The sequence below is a fragment of the Motacilla alba genome, chromosome 2 (assembly GCF_015832195.1).
Source record: "Motacilla alba alba isolate MOTALB_02 chromosome 2, Motacilla_alba_V1.0_pri, whole genome shotgun sequence".
NCBI lineage: Eukaryota > Metazoa > Chordata > Aves > Passeriformes > Motacillidae > Motacilla > Motacilla alba.
The window spans coordinates 46,809,418-46,830,033 of NC_052017.1; the positions used below are offsets into that span (position 1 = coordinate 46,809,418).

General features: G+C 44.8%; 1 protein-coding gene across 1 annotated transcript in view; it reads left to right on the forward strand.

The window, feature by feature from the left end:
* EEPD1 (endonuclease/exonuclease/phosphatase family domain containing 1) overlaps positions 1 to 16,114 on the forward strand; it is a 62,601-nt gene extending 46,487 nt beyond the window's left edge. Inside the window, exons 3-7 of the mRNA XM_038127256.1 lie at positions 3,170 to 3,280; positions 6,685 to 6,819; positions 7,997 to 8,129; positions 15,323 to 15,517; positions 15,616 to 16,114. Of these exons, the coding sequence (XP_037983184.1) occupies positions 3,170 to 3,280; positions 6,685 to 6,819; positions 7,997 to 8,129; positions 15,323 to 15,517; positions 15,616 to 15,815 (774 nt within the window). The 3' untranslated portion in view covers positions 15,816 to 16,114. The remainder of the gene's footprint in view (positions 1 to 3,169; positions 3,281 to 6,684; positions 6,820 to 7,996; positions 8,130 to 15,322; positions 15,518 to 15,615) is intronic.
* Positions 16,115 to 20,616: the final 4,502 nt, after the last annotated feature.

Here is a 20,616-nt window from a genome sequence, read left to right on the forward strand (position 1 = left end):
CTTCTTCTAGCTGCCCTCTGTTCTCTTCCTAAGTCAGCCATAAGTACCTGTCTCTGCTTCTGGGCAGGCAGGGAGGGACAGGTGCCAGCTCTTTGTCAGGGTGGACAAAGAGCAATTGCATCTTTGGATCCTCCCTTTTTGGGAAAATAATGTGTTACTTATCAGCAATTGTGACAGAGCTTGTCCCAGTTCCTGGGGTAGTGGCTCTTATTTGTGCCTTGTATGCCAGATGGGGGGCAATCATAGAACTGCAGACTAGTTTTTGGTTGGAGAAGACCTTAAAGATCATTGAAACCAATGGGGCAGGTAGTTACCTGGCACAAGGAGGTTGATCACTCACAAGCACAGGCTTCCCTTTGTTTAGAGTATGCCTTGGAGCTTGATGTTGCCATGTTCCCGTTCCCAGGCAGCACTGCCTATCCCACAAAAACTAGCACCCAGCTGGAGGAGAGACCACAGGGCATCTGTGTAAATAAGCCTGGGTGCTGTTGGTCCCACAGTGTGTATGTGTGAGCTTTGACTTGGTATGTGTAGGTTATAATGAAGAGGCTGATTGAATTTCAGGAAACTTGAAGCTTGAAAGACTCTAGGGAAAAACAAAGCTAGAGCTCTTTTCCTTAGGAGGATTTTTTTGGGGGGGAAAAAAAAAGACTGAGATTTTAGTTCTGGTTTTTCTTTACCACTTGAAGAATTGCCTCTCAAAGGGGTTGGCATAGCTCTAACTTAGCTTTGCAAAAGAGGAAAGGCATTATTTTTCATTCCCGATGTGGACTAGGAGCTTGTGTGTATATTTTTGCTGCGTGAGGGAAAGCGTAATGTTGGTTGACGTTGGGTTTTGTGGGCAGAACAACGTGATTTGAAAAATGCCATTCTCACTTCAGCACAAAAACATGACCTCAGCAAGTGTGCTGTCACAGCTTCAAAATATGTGTGCCTGTAAGCCTTGGAAAATGAGTACAGATTGAAATCAGCTACTGTAGGCCAAGTTCTCCATGGCTGCAGCCATACCCAGAATGGGCTTTTTTTTCTGAACAAACTGTGTAATCTTATTAGTCATCTTTTTGTGTCCACAAAGTCAAATCAAGACCTTAAAATAAAATCAATTTGAAGGAACAAACTATTCAAACTAGTTGACTGCAGATGCTCTTTTGAATAAAATGATGGTTTCTGTAGGATTTTTTCAGTCCTGTCATATGCTTTGTGCTGGACCTTCTAGGCAGCTGCAACCTAGAGATAAGTCTTTTGTCAGGTTACGTTTAAACTCCCAATTTCAACAATATTTTTGGTTTTCTGATTCAAACTATTTAAGTGTTAGAAAACTCATTGACCAAATCCACTCTTTTTGAAGACATTAGAATGGCATTAGGAGTGAGTAATTATTGCTGCTGTGATTTATTGTATTAGCTGAGGTAGGACCTGGTGATCAGCTGAGAGCAGAGCTGTGTTCCCAGGCTGTGTAAACACCCTACCTGCCTCTGAGTTCCATAAATCAGCCCAGCCCCAGCCCTGCCTGAAGGTACATAATGGGCAACAATGTGGTATGTTACTGTGGCATCTTGAATAAGAAGCCCCAGCCAACCTCTGCACGTCAGAAAACTTGCTTTAAAAGCTGTGCCGAGCATTTTTGCTTCGGGTGCGCAACCAGAATGGCTCTTGGTCTTCTGAGGCAAATAGGGGTGCCTGGGCTGTGTGTATCTGAGAATCAATGCCTACAGCTTCAGCCTGCAGGATGCTGAACTTGCAGACAAGGGAGTCTGTGAAGGATCAGGATTTGATTTTAGTTTCTGAATCAAAAGATAAACATGAAAATAACTATCCCATCATTTTACTGATATCCATGTAGGAAATTCGTGCAGCTCTGTAGCTCTTCAAACTGTGTTAAACGTATCTCACTGTAGAAAGTCACTGTGCATGAGGTTATTGTTTGCCTTGCAAATCCTTTGTTAAATTGCTCCTTGATCTGGAGGGGTGTTTTGGATCCAAGATTTTGTCTGAGGATCCTTCTCCACTGTGAAAGCCTCTGCATTTCAACACAGTTTCTCCAGTATCTGAACAAGATGATGCACGGAAGTCCCTGTTGCTCTTTCACAGGGATGGCTTTTTCCCAGCCCCTTTCCCCACAGCCAGAATCTCTGCCACAACCAGGGCATGCGACTGGAGCCAACATCCCTGCCAGCTTCCAGCCAGATCCTGCCTGGACCCAACATCAGCCTTGCAAAGGACTCTAGCTCCTGTTGAGCCTGGTTTTTAAAAACTCCTAACAAAACATTATATTGCATATAATATATTATCTGCATAAGGAGTTTCAGATCCCAGAAATTCCAGGGTGGTTTTTCTTATTTATTTATTTAGTTAGTTAGTTAGTTAGTTCGTTAATTAGTTACTTTTATTTAAATCTCAAGATGTTACAGAGGTGGACTCAGGGGCTCTCCACAGTGTCATCAGTTCTGGTATCTATGATCTGCTGGGCATTAGGATGCAGCCTCTCTAGCTCTGACCATGAGCTTGGACATGTAATGGTGTCTGAGTGCTGTGGCTGTCCAGCAGTGACCAAGGAGATGAGCACCTCTGGGAAGCGTGAGAAGGACGTGCTAGAACTGCGTGCAAGTGTGCAGCTGCTTCCTTCATGCACTGAGGAAACCGAGCACGTGTCCCTGGCGTAAAGTCAGAGGAGCCTTAACCCCAAAACTCCAGCTACTGAGCTTGGCCTCCACCCTTCCTCTCATGTCGTGCTGGTGGCTGTGTTGCTGGAGTGGGGCCAGCCACGCTATGGGGGCCTCCTGCCCCCAGGAGGATTCTGCAGCTGTTTGTGAAGCCCCTGCTAGGGGTGGGATATGGTGCAGCCAGCATCTTCGGAGGCAGCACAGAGGAAACCCCTTTCCAATCAAACAAGTCGCTCTGGAGGAAAAGAAAAGCGTCTGAGGGATAAATATTCTCCTTGCAGGATTTGCACTGAGTTGTTTTAGTTTTTATTTATCTCCAATTCGGGAGTGAGTCAGCCTGGGATGTGGCTCAGACCACCTCCTTTGCAAGCCTTCAGGGAAGGCAGAGAGCACAGCCTGTGCTCCTCTGTGCCTCTTACCAGTGCTTTACTACACACTTTATTTTGCAATTTTTAAAAATACTCTCCAAGCTGATGTTATTTTTTTCCCCTTTCCTCTCTCTCTAGTTTTGTATGGAGCTGAACCAGCCGACGCTGCCAAACATCCGCAAGTGGAAGGGCCCTAGAGGATGTTGGAAGGGTGTTGTTTCCGAAAAACCCTCAGGCCAGCTACACAAGGTACATTAATCCCTAAGTCTGAACTTTGGCTTTGCTTTTTTTCCCCCTCTAACCAAGGGCATATTTTGAATGTTCAAGGCAACCCTTTTTGGCAAGGTTTGCATTTCTTGTTTTTTAAGCTGGCTGTTCCTTTAGCTTTTAATGTGACTCTACAATTTTTGTTTTGGAAGAATTGTGGCACACTTGTAAGGAGGAAGATGTGTGTGTGTATTTGGTGTGTGTGTTTTTGGGGGAGGTAGACAAAAGCAGTACAGATATACTGATAAAAGCCATGCTTTTGGACAAGGTAAGAGTCCTGAGTTTTTCCCCTGGCAGGTTGCAGTACTTTCGACATTTTTGTGCAAGTCACCTGAGCTTGCTCCCTGGTGCTGCACTGGCTGCATTTGGAAGGGCTTCCCATTTTCCTACCATTTTCCTAGTTTACAAGTGAAGAGCCCTCAGAGGAGCCCTGCAGCCTGCCATCCTCACCTGGACAAGTGTACCTTTTGTGTTCCCCAGAGTCCTCAGCACAGGTGTTAAAAATATTGTGGACTCCATTTGAAATATGCACCATGCTGCACTGTGCTTTTCCCTGCAGCATCTTCTGCTCTGGGAATATATTTATATATATGTTTAAATGTGTACTGCAGGGAGGTACTGATTTATTAAGGTGGTGACAGCTGCACCTGCCTACCCTTGACAATATTCAAGCTGCACTGGGCTGGACATCACTGACAGTGCCCAAAAGCAATTTCTCCCAAGGGAAATCTCTCTTTTTCACCTTTAAGGGCGTTGATGGGTTTTCAGAGCAGTGCTCTCCTTAAGCTGGAGACTGTTGTTGCTGAACAGGGTTGTTCTCATGGTGCAGTTATGGCAGTGTGGATGTTGTGAGTAGAAGCAGGATCTGAGACCTGTCACATAAAAAGTAGTGCCTGTAACTTAGTGCCCTGCCTTAGACAGGGAAGTCTTCAGCAATCTATTGATCCAGAATGATCCATTCAGAGCACTGTTGTTACTAAATATGTGGCTGCAGTTGTGTCTTATAGCCATGCTGCTTGTAATCCACATTTCTTTATTTTGGCTTTTCCAATACAGGTTGCATCACCATTCACTGGTTTTGAAGGAGGTGCACCTCCTTTTATTGCCCTTCTGAGAAAAACCCAAGAATGAGGGGAAAATAAACCCAACCAAACCCACTACCTGAGCAGCACAAGGATTGTACTCTAGCTAGACAGACACACAGTGTCAAGAAGGGTCTGGAAAGATACAGAGTGTCTGAAAGTTTAATACAATCCACACTTAATTGCAGCGCAGAATGTAAATGCCCTCCAGGATATTTTTATTTGTGGCTGGAGTTTTCCTTTGATATCTCTTGTTAGGCCACATCATTAAAACACTGAATATAAGTAGTTGTGCAAAGTTGTCAAAGTTGTTCCCTCCACATTTTCTTTTTTTACTAAGAATTATTAATAAATATCTCAGAATTTCTATGTTAACTTCAGAGTCTTTCATCAGTGTTTTCTTGAGCTGTACTTCCAAAGATAACAATGGCAACTTTGACTACAGGGTGACTAAATAAAAATTATCATCCACCTTGTTTTACAGACAGGGATATAAGGATGAACAGTTCCCAAAATTATGGGAGAAATGTGCAGCCAAACTAAGAATAGAAATTTTATCTACTTGACTCTTCCTTTTAGCTACTTTAACAGGAATCTGGCTGAGCTGTAGAACCCTTCAGTAAGCCAAAAAGTCCCTTCTTTTTCTGGGGCTAGTTAGTCTGTCAGGTTTGAGCACCGTGTATACAAATGCAGTGAGGTAACACAGTGTAACCCCAAGAACACAGCATCTTTGGCACAAGGTGATTTTGGGATGCTGTGTAGGGCTAAATAACACAAAATGGTGTATGGTGCTTCTAGCTTGGGCTTCCATACAGTCTGAGCATTTCAGCCAGGCAATTACTTTTGACTGCCATGTTGATACGAAGTCTGAAGCCTGGAAATAGCCAACAGCTGTTGACAGCAGTTTTATTATTTCACATCTTTTCCTGTATCAGTTTTTAGATCTTAGGCTTCTTACTGGTGGAATAATTTTGTCAGTATTTTAAAGGTGACTTATCAAAGGAGCTACCAAAGAATTTGAACCAGACTTAATCCTTTCAAGGCTCTTGGGAAGTCAGCGGAGCAGTTAATGCTTTTTTATTGCAGCTGAAATGGAGAAAACTCTTCCTTGCAATAGATGTAATTGTGATTTGCTAAGGGAAGTGGGTTTGAATGATGACAAGGGAAATGGTGTCTGGGTGATGGGAGAAGAGGCTGACAGTGTTTGAATTAGATACTGCTGCTGGTGTGACCAGTGTAGACATCTCTCTGAAAATGCCAATTCCATGTCATGAAGTAATCAAAAAAAAAAAAAAGCCCATTCAGGATCACAGAAGCAGAGCTGAAAGGAGCCGAGAGCTGAGCATGAAACATACAAGCTGGAAAATACAGAGAAATTGATAGGGCTGAGAGGTCTAGACCAGGTTTCACACTAAGAGACTGAAGGGGCTGGGATATTTATATCTTGTGAGTGAAAAAAGGCTGTTAGATGGTGTGTAGCCTGGGGATAAGGAACAACAGTGTATAGCATCATCTGCTGCAAGCCCTAGCAGTCATCCAGTGAGACCTCAGGGCACCAAACTCATGGTTAGAGAAATAATCATGTGGGTAACAAACTTCCTCATTACTGACCACGCTCAGAGGTATCCAATGCCTTGTTTGGAGTAGGAGGAAATGGGGACTCATCAGCCCAAACACACACATGAAGGGCAGCATCCTTCACCCCTGCAGTGGTCCTGACCATGCTCTGCCTGTAGAAGATAAAACAGACTATTAAATCCTTGGCTTTACTGGCGCAGTGCTGGAAATAACTGGGTGTCCAATAGCCAGTGTGCAGGTGTGAGGGGCTGTGAGGAGCAGAGTGATGTGTGTTTCAGTTTGGCACATTCACTCTTCAGTGGAGTCAGTGGAGCTTTCCAGGAAGCATTCCTCCCACATCTGGTGGGAGTTTTGGAGGGGGGAACTGAAGAAGCCTCTTTGTCCTCTGTATCTTCCACTAAAAGCCCAAGAAGCTGTTTTTCCTTTATGCTTGAGCACAGCCAATTGGGCTTCCTGCCCTCAGCAGGAACCAAGCCTGATATATGTAGAGATATAGATATATGTAGAGATATAGATATATGTAGAGATATAGATATATGTAGAGATATAGATATATGTAGAGATATAGATATATGTAGAGATATAGATATATGTAGAGATATAGATATATGTAGAGATATAGATAGATAGATAGATAGATAGATAGATATGGGGCTACATTTGGGCAGAATGTTTTGTTTTTACCATCTTGTGACTGTCATTTTTCTTTTTCCTTTTTAATTCCAGGGAGTTGAATATTCTGGCTTCCTCTGGGATACAACAGCTGGCATTGAACTGAAAGATGCCTCGTCTCAGGAGACTGCACAGACTAATGGCAACGGGAGGCACTCATATCCTCATCCTTATCTTGCACATTTCAAGGTAACTGCCACAGTGCCAATCTAACCTTGCAGAACTTTTACTAAAAAGAATTTGGCTATGGTGAAAAGAGACACGGCCTTCTCACAGATAAAAATTTGCATGAGCCTCTCAACCTTCTTATCACTGTCCCATGGCTTCATTATGGATAGGTGCTTAATGCAACTTAATACATGTGGTAGCTCACCACAGTCAGCACAGTCAGTGGTGAACTATCCCTTGCTCCTGTGGAGATATATATATTTGCTCCTGTGGATGGATATATATATATATATATATGTGTGTGTGTGTATGTATATATATATATATATATATATGTGTGTGTATGTGTATATATATATATATATATATATATATATATATATATATATGAGTATGTGTGCATATAAGGCACAGTGCTCCAGTGAGACTTGGGCTGGCCTACGTTATGTTGCTGTTACACTTCAGAGTTTCCATTTTAAAGCTTTTTCACTAAGGCCAAACTTATCTAAAAGAACATCATCACTTCTGGAACCAGTTCTTGGGCATATGCTGGAGCAAACATATGAGCAGAGAGAGCCCATCTCCATACAGGCTGTGATTAAAGGGTCCAGCTTAGGGAACTTGACATCTCTGGTAAGGCTTTGAGAGAAGCATTAATTGGATAATTATTAATAAATAAAGTATTAGTAATTAATTGATCATACAAATGGGTCAAAGTGATTCCCAGAGGGTGAACAGGAGATTGCAGAGAGCCAACAACTTTTTTCAGGAACATTAAGTTTCTTGGTTAGTCTCTGTGACAAGCTGGGGCTAATCACAAGACAGTAGTAATTAGCCTCTGTAATGACCATGACAGTTTTTGTAGCTTATTAACAACTGGTTTTGCATAAACTGATTTTCATAAGCAGCTGACTTCTTTCTGCTGACTTTTTCACCACAGTGGTGAAAGGAAGCTGTTTGCTAATGCAAACCAGTTTCCCCAGAACTGAGAGGGTATGAGGTTACTGCAAACAAAGCTGCAAAATGCAAATGTCTCCCTCCTCTTCCTCCCCGCACTGAGACTCACCACACATACAGGCAGTGTGAGTCCTACTGCCCCAGATTTACTACTGAAAGTACTGGGAGCTGGCACGTGGTTTCGCGTTGTGACCGTCCATTCCCCATGTGCAGGCATTGATTTCTCCTCCTTGCCCCCCAGGTCGGAATGAATGATCTGACCGTGGTTAACCTTCACCTGGCCTTGCCACCCTCTGCAGGAGAGAACACCGGGAAGAACCACGACAGCCACAAACTGGCAGCCTGCGCACAGAGTTTGCAGGAGACTCTGAAAGGTAAGGCAGGGGTTTTTCCTGCCAGCTATCACGTGCACACTATCTAATTCAAAGGAATTTTTGAAAGAGTGAACTTTATCTCAGTGAGCATTTCAGAAATACCCTTATCAGCTATTTGTGTGATGCATGGTGTGACAAATGTGCTTTTCCCTTGCTCATTGTCTTACATTTTCTTTCCTAATTAACACAAACAGCACAGGAGATCCTACTGGCTTTGACACCATTTTTTCAAATTAGGTTCCTTCTGGTTTTGTGCCACTGTAACAGCAAACAGCAAGTTCTGCCAAAGGAAAGAAAAGTCACTAGAGCTGAGACCCTATTTTAAGTGCTTTGTGGAAATGACACCTACCTGTTATCAGAGCAAAGCTTAATTATTTTTTTCTTTCTTCCAAGAGAAATAGTTCTATATATTTAATTTTTGGATAATTGGAATGTCTTTGGAAAACCCAATGCAAATTTACAGATGGCTGCTAATGGGAAAAGAGACCAAATCCTGCTTTGGTACCTGGATGTAATATGTAGAATAATTTTGTTGATTTGAAATAAGTTGCTCTGGCTTTACACCAGGATGAAATGACACCAGAATTTAGACCTGAACTTGAGCACTGAAATAAGCAGCTGGATTTCTTTTCTTCATTTCTGTGAGTTTGCTTTTTACTTTGAAGCTTGGAAATTATGTTTAACTTCCTGCGAAGCAGAACAAAGCACTTTAGATTCTAAATGTTGCTGATCTTGTTACTGGAACAGAAAAAGTCTAGCCCTTTGTTTACTGCTTAAGAAAGATGTGAAAGGGTTGCAAGGTTATTCGCGTGATGATTTTCAACTTGGCCAGCTCAGCAAGTTTGCTCACTTGGAAGTGTTAATGTCCCTCTTGTATAACTCAAGAGGTATTTGCAGTTTTTCTGTGTGTTCTATTGTAGTTCCTTTTGAGCTGCAGGAGCCAGTCAGAGCTATTTTGAGTGCTACTGATTTAAGTATTTGTCCACGTACTTTAAAATTGGAAGGGATGAAGGTAAACAAAAGGGTCATTTGTTTAATCCCTAAAGGCTGAACTGAAACATGGGATAAATGTGTAGCTCTTCTGAAGTCAACTGAACTGCACTTCCACTGCATCTAAATTTAGACTGTTGGTGTTCTCTTTATTTCATGTTTTAATTTTCATATGGCAGGCACATTACTGGAGCACGCTTGTTCTTGGCTTAGCCTTTCACAAAAGAAGAAATTCAGATTCCTCCAAACTTGTGGGATGCAGGTGTGGTCTCCTAAGGAAATGGTAGTGCACACATGTGACTTTGAAGTTCTGAATTACCCTGCCAAAATGAATTTCATGCTTAAAATTACCACCATCCTTCAATTTCTTACAAATTAGTCCACAAAATATGGGCAGTAAGAACTGCTTTGCCTGTGGGTACTCCAAAGTTGAGTTTCTGTTCCCATTTTGCTAACAGATGCCTGTTCTATTATATTTTATTCTTACTAAGAGGCAGGTGAGCATTTGAGGAACACTGTTTACTATCCTATGCCTCCCTTAACACAAGACATAATATCCCCATATTTTTCCCATTAGATTGGTGGGTCCTGGTTCCTTTTTCCCTCTCTTTTCTTCTTTCATCAGTACTGGAGAGATACTGTTAGATGGCTGTTAGCTGCTCATAGCTAACTCTGCAGCAGCTCTTCTGTCTTCTCACAAGAGCTCCACCAGCTGGTCTCCAGTGTGGTGACCATGGGCAGCACACAGATGTTATTCTGGATGTCCTGGTAGTGGCTGGACCCCAGGACCAGGGTGCTGCATGGATTGAGAGAGTCCTGAGGAGAACAACTTGCAAATGCTGGTGGATGACTGGCTGGACATGACCCAGCCACGTGCACTTACAGCCCAGAAAGTCAGCCTCATCCCTGGCCACATCAAAAACAGTGTGGCCAGCAAGGCAAGGGAGGGGATTCTGTCTCGCTAATCTGTTCCCATGTGACCCCACCTGGAGAGCTGCATCCAGCTCTGGGATCCCCAACCTAGGAAGGACATGGACCTGTTGGAGCAAGTCCACAGAAGGGCTGTGAAGATGATCAGAGGGTCAGAACACCTCTCCTGTGAAGAAAGGCTGAGGTATCTGGGTTGTTCGGTCTGAAGAAGAGAAGACTTAAGGAATATCTTACAGCAGTCTTCCAGTACCTGAAAGGGGCCTACAAGAGAGCTGAAGAGGGATTTTTTACAAGGACATGTAGTGATGGAACAAGGCGGAATGGCCTTAAACTGAAAGAGGGTAGGTTTAGATGAGATATTAGGAAGATTTTAGGAGATATTAGGAAGAAATTTGTGATTGTGAGGGTGGTGAAGCACAAGTTGCCCAGAGCAGCGGTGGATGCTCCTCCTTTGCAGTATTCAAGGCCAAGCTGGATGGGGCTTTGAACAATCTAGTCTAGTGGGAGGTTGAACCCCCTGGCCCATGGCAGGGGGTTCAAACTAGATGATCTTTAAAGGTTCCTTCCAACACAAACCATTTTGTGATTCTGTGATATCTTCTCCCACGTGGCTTGCCCATATTCCATGGGTTACCCATGCATCAGGGACTGGGCTTACAAGACTTCTGAGAAGACTTCTTGGCAGCCAGTGTAACATCACATCCTCATCATATGTGTGTCACTCTGTCCAGGAAGGATTTGAGCATTTAAGAATCTGTTTAATTCATGAGGGAAATCATCCAGAGCATGGTAAAGGGCATGGCAGGAAGTATGTCCTACAGACGTCCCCTTACCCTGCCATGAAGCAAAGGAGGGTTCCCAGCTCCTGCAGAGAGGCAGATTTCAACACTGCAGACCTTGTGCAGGCACTGTCAGTCCCTCAGCTGATTGCCTTGGCACACCAGAGCTCAGCCACTGCAGCAGAGGGCTGAGTTAAGCTTCTGCTTTGCTTTGCTTTGCTTTGCTGGCCAAGAGCCACCCATAGGCACTGCCAAAATTTGCTGGTGCTTTAGTGATTTTGAAGATGCCTTTGCAAACAGACCAGACTTATTTTTTCACCTGAGGAGTTCTCCATTGACAAGGGCATGGTTGCTTTGGGCCCAGAGAGTGTGAATGTGTGCGAGAGCACTGCTGAGAGGTCATGAACAGGACACATGCCTGGTTGCTGTGGGCTTTATGCCACCACGTCCCAACAGATGGAGGCTCTGGGTCCTTGTGGACAGTACAGTCTGTGTGAGGGACCTTTGCAGCAGAAGATTGGTTGTTAAGAGAGCTCCTGCTGCTCTGTCTGTTGGAGGAGGAGGAGGACCAGATTGCATTGGCCGAGGAGCCTCTGGCTCCTGAGGAGCAGAATCAAGCCCTGCCAGTCTTAAACTAATTTCCTCCAAAAGAGGAAAATCACAGCACAGCACCAGTAGCATTGTCTTAATTTTCTATTTTTCTCTCCATCTGATTGTAACTGTGGGCATCATGATTGCAGTTTTCGATCAGTTATCATCCCTCATTATGAGCAAGGGCATGATTTCTTGCAGAACTTTTGCTAAGTTTGGCTGGGAGCCATTGGGACTCATCCATGAGACCCCTGACAGCTGCAGCTGCTGTGGGCAGCTCTGCTCCCTGCCTCTGCTGAGAGACCCAGGAGTGTCCAGTTAGACAGAGTCACACACTTGGGAGCATCCAGGTGGGTTCACTTCCTTCCCTCTCATGGCTGGATGTCTGTCAGAGTCTTGGGAGGCAGACAGACACAAAACTGCAGTGCTGGCATGCATGATGTTGTCGTTGCAGGAGCTGGCAGAGGTAGGAGCTGGGCTGAGAGTGAGCCAGGACGAAGGGGATATGAAGTTGGTGGCACTCTAGAAAACTGGTTGCTTGCTTTTCTTTGCTTGGCACAGGGCTAAGGGCTGCCTGATGTATTCCCCACTCTGTGCAGTCTGAGGAAGCCCAGAAGCTCCTCTCAGAGGGGAACCAAAAGTACTCCATTCTCTCCCTAATGGCAAATGGGGTTTCAGCTTTTTTAATATGCTTCAGCCTATTCTGTCTGTCAACTTTACACTTTGTTATGATTTTTATGCTTAGTTATTCTGCATGCAAATTTTAAATGGGTGAAGAGTATAGTGATTCCCTCCCTGGGCAGTCAGCTGGCAGCTGTCTTCTTACCTCCTTCCAAGCATGCATCCAGGTGCTGGATCTTTTATCCTCTGCTATTTCTAACCTCTCCAGAATGGAAAGGTTAAATTTTTGAGTCAGTTAAAATTTTGACTTTTAAGTACAGGGTTTTTTTTTTTTTTTTTTTTTTTCATAGATATTTAATGTAAGGGAGGTAGTCTTGAAGATTTGCTAAAAAAAGCATGAGTAGTTTAGGATAGAATAGAATAGATTTTGTGCATAATCAAGGTACTGCTGTTAAGATCCCAGCCTGTCTATCATTTTTAAATACCAAGGATATGCTCCAGAGGTTTCTGTAATGGCCTTTTCCCATATAGTGTGGAGATGAAAGCATGGAAGGAGCCAAGTGCTGCCTGGGCCATTAAGCGTGTGTTAGCACTGAGGGACCAAAGTTACACTTCGGGATTCCTGGTCCTGCCAAGCAGGAGCTCTTTGTCATGAGATGCATGCACAACTACTGTCTCACAGCAGGCATGGCCATCCCATTAGACAAAGACTGATTTTACTTTTGGGTTCTGGTGGAGCTTAAAAAAATCTCAGATTCAGGTGGTTTTTTTTCCTTCAAAGGTGGGAAGACTGCTGTAATGAATGCTTTATAGAATGGTATTTAAACTTCATGTTATTTACAATATGATTTGTGACTTAGAAAGGGTAGGGAAACCACAAATAATTTCTCTAAGTATTCATTGCCCCTCTGCATCTTAGCAAGCACCATGTTTTGAAGTATTTGTAAGTAATATGCCCTCAGTCTCGCTTGCTCTCTTGCCCTTTCCCAATTAATCTTTTCTGCACTGCAAGACAGGAGAGGAATAGATTTTGTTGAGCTTGTGCTCCCTCTCCTGGATAGCGACTTCTACAGCAACAGCAAAAAAACGAGGAGGTTTATCCAGAGCACTGAGTGTAGTAGAGAAAGCCTGTCCAGCCCATCCCCTCTCACATTCAAACCCAGGAAAGAAAGAGCTTATAGGCTATTCACAGATCTCTCCTCTGAAGGAGGACAATTATGCCAGCTTTGGCATAATTTTTTTTTTGGTGCATTTGTGCCTCCTTCAGCATCCTTCTCCAGTGGCAAGCAGTGACATGAAAACATCTCTGGTCAGCTGTCACCATTCTTCAGTAGTCTTGTCAGACATTTCTGACAGTGATTGGAGATGGGCACAGAGGCCTGTGCTTTGTCCTCTTACCCAAGGGCACAGGTGGGATGTCTGCATCCACATCTGTGGGCTAGGAGAGCACACATGGATATGGAATTAGAGTCTGGAGTTTCTACTCTCCCTCAGTAGGGTTGGAAACAAAACATAACTGAAGTAATTTTCTGTTCCAAGTTGAGCAGTTTCCCTTCAGTCAGCCAGGCAAAAGAAAGTTGGTGTAGTCAGGGAGTGTCCATGTGATTTCTCAACTCATCTTCTGCCATCAGGCTTGCAGACTGCCCTTTGGTCCTATTCCTTGGGATTTTTAAATCCAGAATTTAGAATGAGCACTGCACTTTTGGCAATGTGGTATACCAGCAAAAGGCTGCATCTTCCTGGGTGCCTCACAAAAGTGTCCTTGAATCTTAAAGAAAATCTATTTTAAAAATGTCCACATAAGTTAAAGCCAGAAGATATTTCTTGCAGAAAAACAAAACAAAACAAGGGGCACAGATTCCTAAAAACCTCTGAGACTAAAACTGCTTGTCTTTGAGTTTGTCACTAACAGGGAGTAGCAAGGAAAAGACACTAATCTTTAAAGCCTGTCTCTCACAGTATCCTTCTGGACAGAATGTCCAACACACAGCTGGATAACATAATGGGTGAGCAACCAGGTCACAGATCAGGCCCAAAAAATTACAGTGAATGGGGTGACATCAGGCTTGCATCTGGTGGGGTTCCACAGAACTCCACGCTTGGTCCAGTTCTCTTCAGCATTTTCAGTAATGGACATGGGACTTGAAGGAATACTAAGTTTGAAAAAAACCACTACATTGTGAGGAGCTGTCAGCTCCCCAGAGGGCAGACAGGTTCTGCAGAGAGACCTCAGCAAACTAGAGAGATGGAAAATCACCAACTATATGAAGATTAACAAGTTCCAGATTCTGCACCTGGGATGGGGCAACCCTGGTTGGGTGCACAGACTGGGGAATGAGAGGCTGAAGAGCAGCCCTGATGAAAAAAAAACCTGGGGATCCTGGTTGAGGGCAAGTTGAACATGAGTCAGCAGAGCCCTGTCAGCCAGGAGGGCCAACCTGGGGGGCATCAGGGACAGCATCACCAGCTGGGCAACGGAGGGGATTGTCCTGCTCTGTGCTGCTCTGCACTGCAGCGGCCTCACTTTGAGTTCCGGGGGCAGTTTGGGGTGTCACAACATAGAAAAGACATTTAGATGTTGGAGAGTGTCCAGAGGAATGCCATGAGGATGGTGAAGGGCCTTGAGGTGAAGTTGTATGGCGAGCATCTGAGGTCACTTGGTCTGTTCAGCCTGCAGGAGAGGAGACGGAGGGGAGATCTCATTGTGATCTTGAACATCCTCAAGGGCAGAAGAGGAGGGGCAGGTACTGATCTCTTCACTTTCGTGCCCTGAGGGACCTGAGGGAATGGCCTGAAGCTGAGTTCAGAGGTTTAGGTTGGGTATTAGGAAGAAGTTCCTCACCCAGAGAATGGATGGGAACAGGCTCCCCAGAGAAGTGATCACAGCACAAAGCCTGCCTGAGTTCAAGAAATGTTTAGACAATGCTCTCAGGCACATGGTGTGACTTGGGGTGTCCTGTGCAGGACCAGGAGTTGGACTCAATGACCCTTATGAGGCCCTTCCAACTCAGCTTTTTCTATGATTCTGTGACTCTATAATAAATGAGATTATATTTTAAAACAAGTATCAAATGTGTACTGCCTGGTTTTATTGTCATAAAGAGAATGGCTGTGAGTAAACAGTCAGTGAAAAGGGCTTTATACACCATTTCTTTCATGGGTTCCGAATACAATCACTTTGTTTATTCAGTATTTGTATTTTTCTTTTTTCCATTAATCCTCTTGTATTTGAGTGACGGATGTCCATTCCTCACATTCTTTTCTATTTTTCCTGTTTTCTAGGAGAAAAAGATGTAATAATCCTTGGAGATTTTAACCAGGCCCCAGACAGCAGTGACCATGACATCCTGAGGAAGGAGAAGTTTCACCACCTGGTCCCTTCCAGCACCTTCACCAACATCAGCACAAAGAACCCACAAGGGTCCAAGTCGCTGGATAACATCTGGATCAGTCGGAGCTTGAAAAAGGTTTTCACAGGTAGAGTTGCTTGAGGGAAGTTTTGTAACCTTTAATTAGGTTTGCCTCGCTTTGGGCAGTATCACCTAACGTTTTCTTTGTGCCTCTCTTTGATGCAGGCCACTGGGCTGTCGTGCGAGAAGGGCTCACAAACCCATGGATCCCCGATAACTGGTCCTGGGGTGGGGTGGCCTCAGAGCACTGCCCCGTGCTCGCTGAGTTTTACCTGGAAAAGGACTGGAACAGGAAGGAGGTGACGCGGAATGGGAACGGGGTGACGGTTGAACGCAACGACTCCCACACTAAGCACGAACGATGACGTGAACTTGGGGGTGCCTCTCCTGCCACCCAGGGAAGGCTCTGGTCACTCATGACTCCATGGCAGAGCAGGACTGCCTTCCTCTCCCTTTCTTTCCTGCTCTCCTCCCCGCGCCTAGAAAACATCAGCACTTGATTTTGGTGGTCCTGGCTTTGTGCCCCTCCTGGACAGTTCTGGACAGAGCCTCATGGCAGCAGAACAATCTGCAACTTTTTCTGGGGACACAGTGGACATTTCCACACCTGGAGATTTGGATAAGAATTGTACAGAAAATAAAGTGTACTTTTAATATTGGAAAAGCTCTTTGCTGAAATGCAGCTGAACAGGGTTTTGCTGGGAAGGGGGAAGGGTGGGTGATGGTTATTTTCCTTTGCCTGCTTGTAAATTGAGGTAATAAGGGAGGCCCCAAAAAGAGAAACACAGTGGACATTCTTGGCAAGTCTCAAATGCCATTCAGCACTTGAAAAAGCTGCTGGAGCTGATCCCTATGTGACCAGCAGTGAGACCTGAGTGCTGCCTCTGCCCCAGCCTGGAGAGACACTGTTCCTCCGCAGCCCCATGTAGTCACCCCCTCATCCTTTCTTTCCTCCTTCTTTACGCTGCTGGCAGGGTCATTTTGCCCCAGAATAGCTTCCTGGAGCTTGACTTTGTCTTTTTGTTTGGTGCAACATTCAGTGTTGGGTTTTCTTACTGTACAATAGTTTTCAGGAGCTGGGAAAGCACCAACTTGTGCACAGCCAGGTCCACTTCTCCAGTGCCCTTTGCCTTGCTCTCTGTTGGGGATCTCACGGAACAGCCCCTGCCCTCTGGGCCAGGGGCTGGCATCAGTGAGATGTAGCCATGGATCCTTGTCTAGGAGTCCGTGTTCTGCATCCTGGAGGTCTATAGATGAGCCCATATTCATGTGAGCCCTGCAGGGGCTGCCCACATGATGGAATGGCCTCCAAAAGTCCATTGACTTTTTTAGGGGGTTTCAGTTTCTCCTTCTGGCAGACCAGGCAGTTTTGCATCCCTTTCCTGAGCCTCGCTGCTGCATAAGCCTGGTTTGCTCAGCACAACAACCACAAATACAGCATGTGGTCATCGTGCATATGGCAGGGACGGGGGCAGCTTCCAAGGAGGTTTGGGTTCTGTGCATGTCCTGGGTGGGGGCACCTCAGTCAGTGCCCTGCCTTGGCAGCGCCAGGAATGGAGCGTTGAATTTGCCACCTCCTTGAGATTTTTCATGCAGCAATTAATAACCAGTGACCTAGAAGGAAAACATATCAGCACTTCAGCATCTGCAAAAGAAATAGGTTGAGTGTGAAAGGCACTGAGCTGCCCCCTAACCCAGCGCCTGCTGCTCTGGGCTGCAAATGACCACACATTTTGCTGCTGAGAGGAAAGGAAAATTCTCTGGCATGGCTCATTACTCTTGACAGCAGTGCCACACCAAAGGAGATGTTCTAACTGAGGGTTTTAGAGCAAAACAGAAAAATATTCTTGCAGAATTTTTTTTACTGTAATTTTCTGAGATATCACCTCAATTCTAATGATTGAATAATAACTAATTTCTCAACAACTAAATAAATTCCCCTGCAAACACACACAGTTGAACAGCCTTTCTGTCTGTTTGCAAAACTAAACCCAGAAAAAGGTGTCATAGCATGGGGGTGACTCTCAGACTGAGGGAGATTTCAAGGATGCTTCAAGAGGTCAAGTGAATGACTAAGAACTCAGAACATCAGACCAAAAATGTACCTTTAGTTGCTCAACATTCCCTGTTGAAAATGGAAGGTGCAGGCACTTATTTCTGGTCATTAAAGAAACTAGCCAAAGACCCTGGCTCCAGCTTTCATTCTCAATCCTTGCTGCATCTTTGTCCTTTTTAATCAGGCACAATTTTGCTGCCCTCTTTTAATTTGAGCAGCACCAGATTCCCCAAGAAACTCTCACTGGATAACTGCAAAATATAGGCAAAGATGCAATAGAGTTGCCTTAGTCAAATGAATATTACATGAGGTGAGAGGCAGTAATATACCCAAGAACACACTCACTCTCTTGTACCAGCTAGTGTTTCCCTGCTATAAATATGTTTGGAGGCTGAAATTATTTTATAGCTCTAGAAATAAAACTTGGAAAGGCCAGATTCCACTTATTCTGCTGCGGGTGTAAATAAATGCAGAGGCACCAAAGCCTAGAGAAGCACCTGCAGCCTCCTGAGCAGGTGATAGTGCGCACAGGTGCTGCAGGGGCCCTTACTTCTGCTCATGAGTTAACAGGGGCTGCCAGTGTGGGAAATGAGCTGAGCCCCTTTTATAACCCATGTGTGAGCTGTAGGGAAAGTTAACGAGGCTGGTCTGTAGCCCAGAGGTCCCTCAGCCCAGTGGAGAGCTCTGGAAAGGTGATTATTTGTTGGATAAAAAGATGCATTGGGATAAGATGGGAAGAAGATGGAGGAATTGGATACCTGCAGGTGGAATTCTGCCTTGCATGGAGCATGAGGTATGTGCCTGGTTACTTCATGTTAGCAGTCAGCAGTGCCTCACTGTGGTCTCACTGGTTTTCAAAAGTTTGCTTTTTTCTGACAACCCTGGAGGGGTATGAGGTAGTTGTGAGTCTGATGGATTTTAGAGTTCCCAAGAGCATCTGTTGTGCTATAGTTGTTCAGAAGCTGAAGTGGTGGCTGTGTTCCTCCTGCCCCTGCGGAAGCAAACCTGAATAGCAATTTTATCTCAAGATGCTCCTAGTGCAAGCTCTGCTGGCCCAGCTGGCTGTGGCTTTAGTGCCCAGGCAGTGCCAAGGAAGGCAGCAACTAAGGAGGGGGTACAGAAGCAGTGAACCATTCCTACAGAGGGTTGGATACATCTTACACATCTTGGGGTCTTCTTCTTGGCCACTTCTTTACAACAGAGGGCTGCCTCCTCTTTCCTGCTGACACGTGCCAGCCTCAGACCTCCCCTGGCCAGGGGACATGGCAACAGCTGATGCACAGCACTTGGTCCCTGTGGTGGCTGTGGCTGATGAGACCTCACTGTGGTGGCTTCTGCAGGGATCTCACTCCTCTTTCTAGCAGGAGAGTCAGCTCCTGGAAAAACACATTTGAGTTTCTACCTTTTATTATCTTCTAGAAAAAGCTTAAAGCAGAACCCAGCTCACCAAGGCTGAGGGGGGCATTTCTAGCATTTGACCTCTTTGCTCCTCACAATGAAAGCTTTTAAATAATTCTCAGCCAAATTATTCTCCTTTCCTATTTGCTCTTACCCGTTTGCTTCAGGGGAAACCCTCTGCTTTGTCCTGTGGGCTTTTTAAAAAAACTTACTTGGCTAATGTCCATTTGGTCACTTGACTTTGCAGTGTTGTTGCACTGCAGTGTTGCAAGCCATCTAAAAAAGGAGGTGTGATATAGAAAGGTTTGGAGAGTTTTAAAAACCTCTGAGGAGCAAACACAAGGAAATAACTGTCCTGGAGATGAACTTCCAAGAACCAGGTTGTGGTAGCAGTGGGTTGATAAATCCTGATGCAGCAGGCAGGAGTGGAGGCTTGACTGTAGAAGTTAATCAGCCTTGGTCTTGGCACTTTTAAACCCTAAGGGGAATCAGTGCTCAGTGTTCCTAGAAAATGACAGAAAAGGGTCAGTCCAGGGGACTTCAAAGTTTTCCTAGATATCTAAATGCTGCCTTCTGACATGGAGTTGATTTTTGGTTTTAAACCTGGTGTTTTGATGGAGCTTACTGGCCACAGGCAGGAGCCAGATGGGATGGTAAGCAGACCTCCCGGGTTAGCAGCTGCTGTTCACTGGGAGCACGTCAGGTCATAAATTTAAGCACTCAGAAATTAGGTGGAAATGTCCCATATTTAGGTTATGAGCTTTTCCTTAGCTGCAGGAAGCAAGGCAAAATCATGTAGGCATTTCCTGGCTGCTGACTTTAACACTAGTACAGAGTCTCTAGAGGGGAAAAACTTTATAGGAGGCTTATATTCTTTGTTTTTCCTAAGCAAAATGTAAAGCTCTTTCCCATGTGAGGAGTCACACTAATTGTGAATCAGGGCTCTTGTGGGAAACAGCCTGCAGAAGCTTTTTTCATCCCCAGAAGAGATGCAGCAGCAGGTTTCTGTGAGCTGGCTGCTCTCAGGGTGACTGCAGGGCCATGCCAGCAGACTGCACTGCTCTCACTGTCAACACTCAGCAGTTCTGCATTGCTTCCCACATTCCACAGAGCAGGACAAGACCACTATTACAGACAGAGCCCTTGTATGCTTACCTGTTTTTTAGGGTTTTAAGCATTAAGCAATTTTTACTTCCATATCTGTAGGTAAAAAAGCTCCTTTGTAAAATCAAAGTAGCTAAAAGGATTTACTCTGAAGTACCTACAGGTTAGGTGTACACTTAGGAAATATGTTGCTGGATGACCCTTTGATGACCCATCCTTCTGGCCATCTCATAACCCTGCAATCCCATAATCCAGATGTTCCCAGCCTGAGGAATGTCCAAATTTCTCTTTATCAGCTGTATGAAAGGCCTCATTTAAAAAAGGAAAAAAAAATGGAACGTGCACCGACCTGAACTGCAACATTGCTCAAACTTTATGTGAAAACACAAGGAGCACCAGGGTCTCAGAGCACTTTCCCACCAGATTTTAGGGAGTGGCCTTCTGGGAAGCTCTTCCTTCAGACCTCCTTACTTCCTTGTCTATAGACAAGAGAGGCTGTCTTGCAGCTGAGTGGTCAATTTACCTCCCCCCATTCTTATTTTCTGACGTTCTCAGCAGCCTCTCACAAAGGTCACTCACTCAAAGGTGCCTGGTTGGGCACCTCGGTA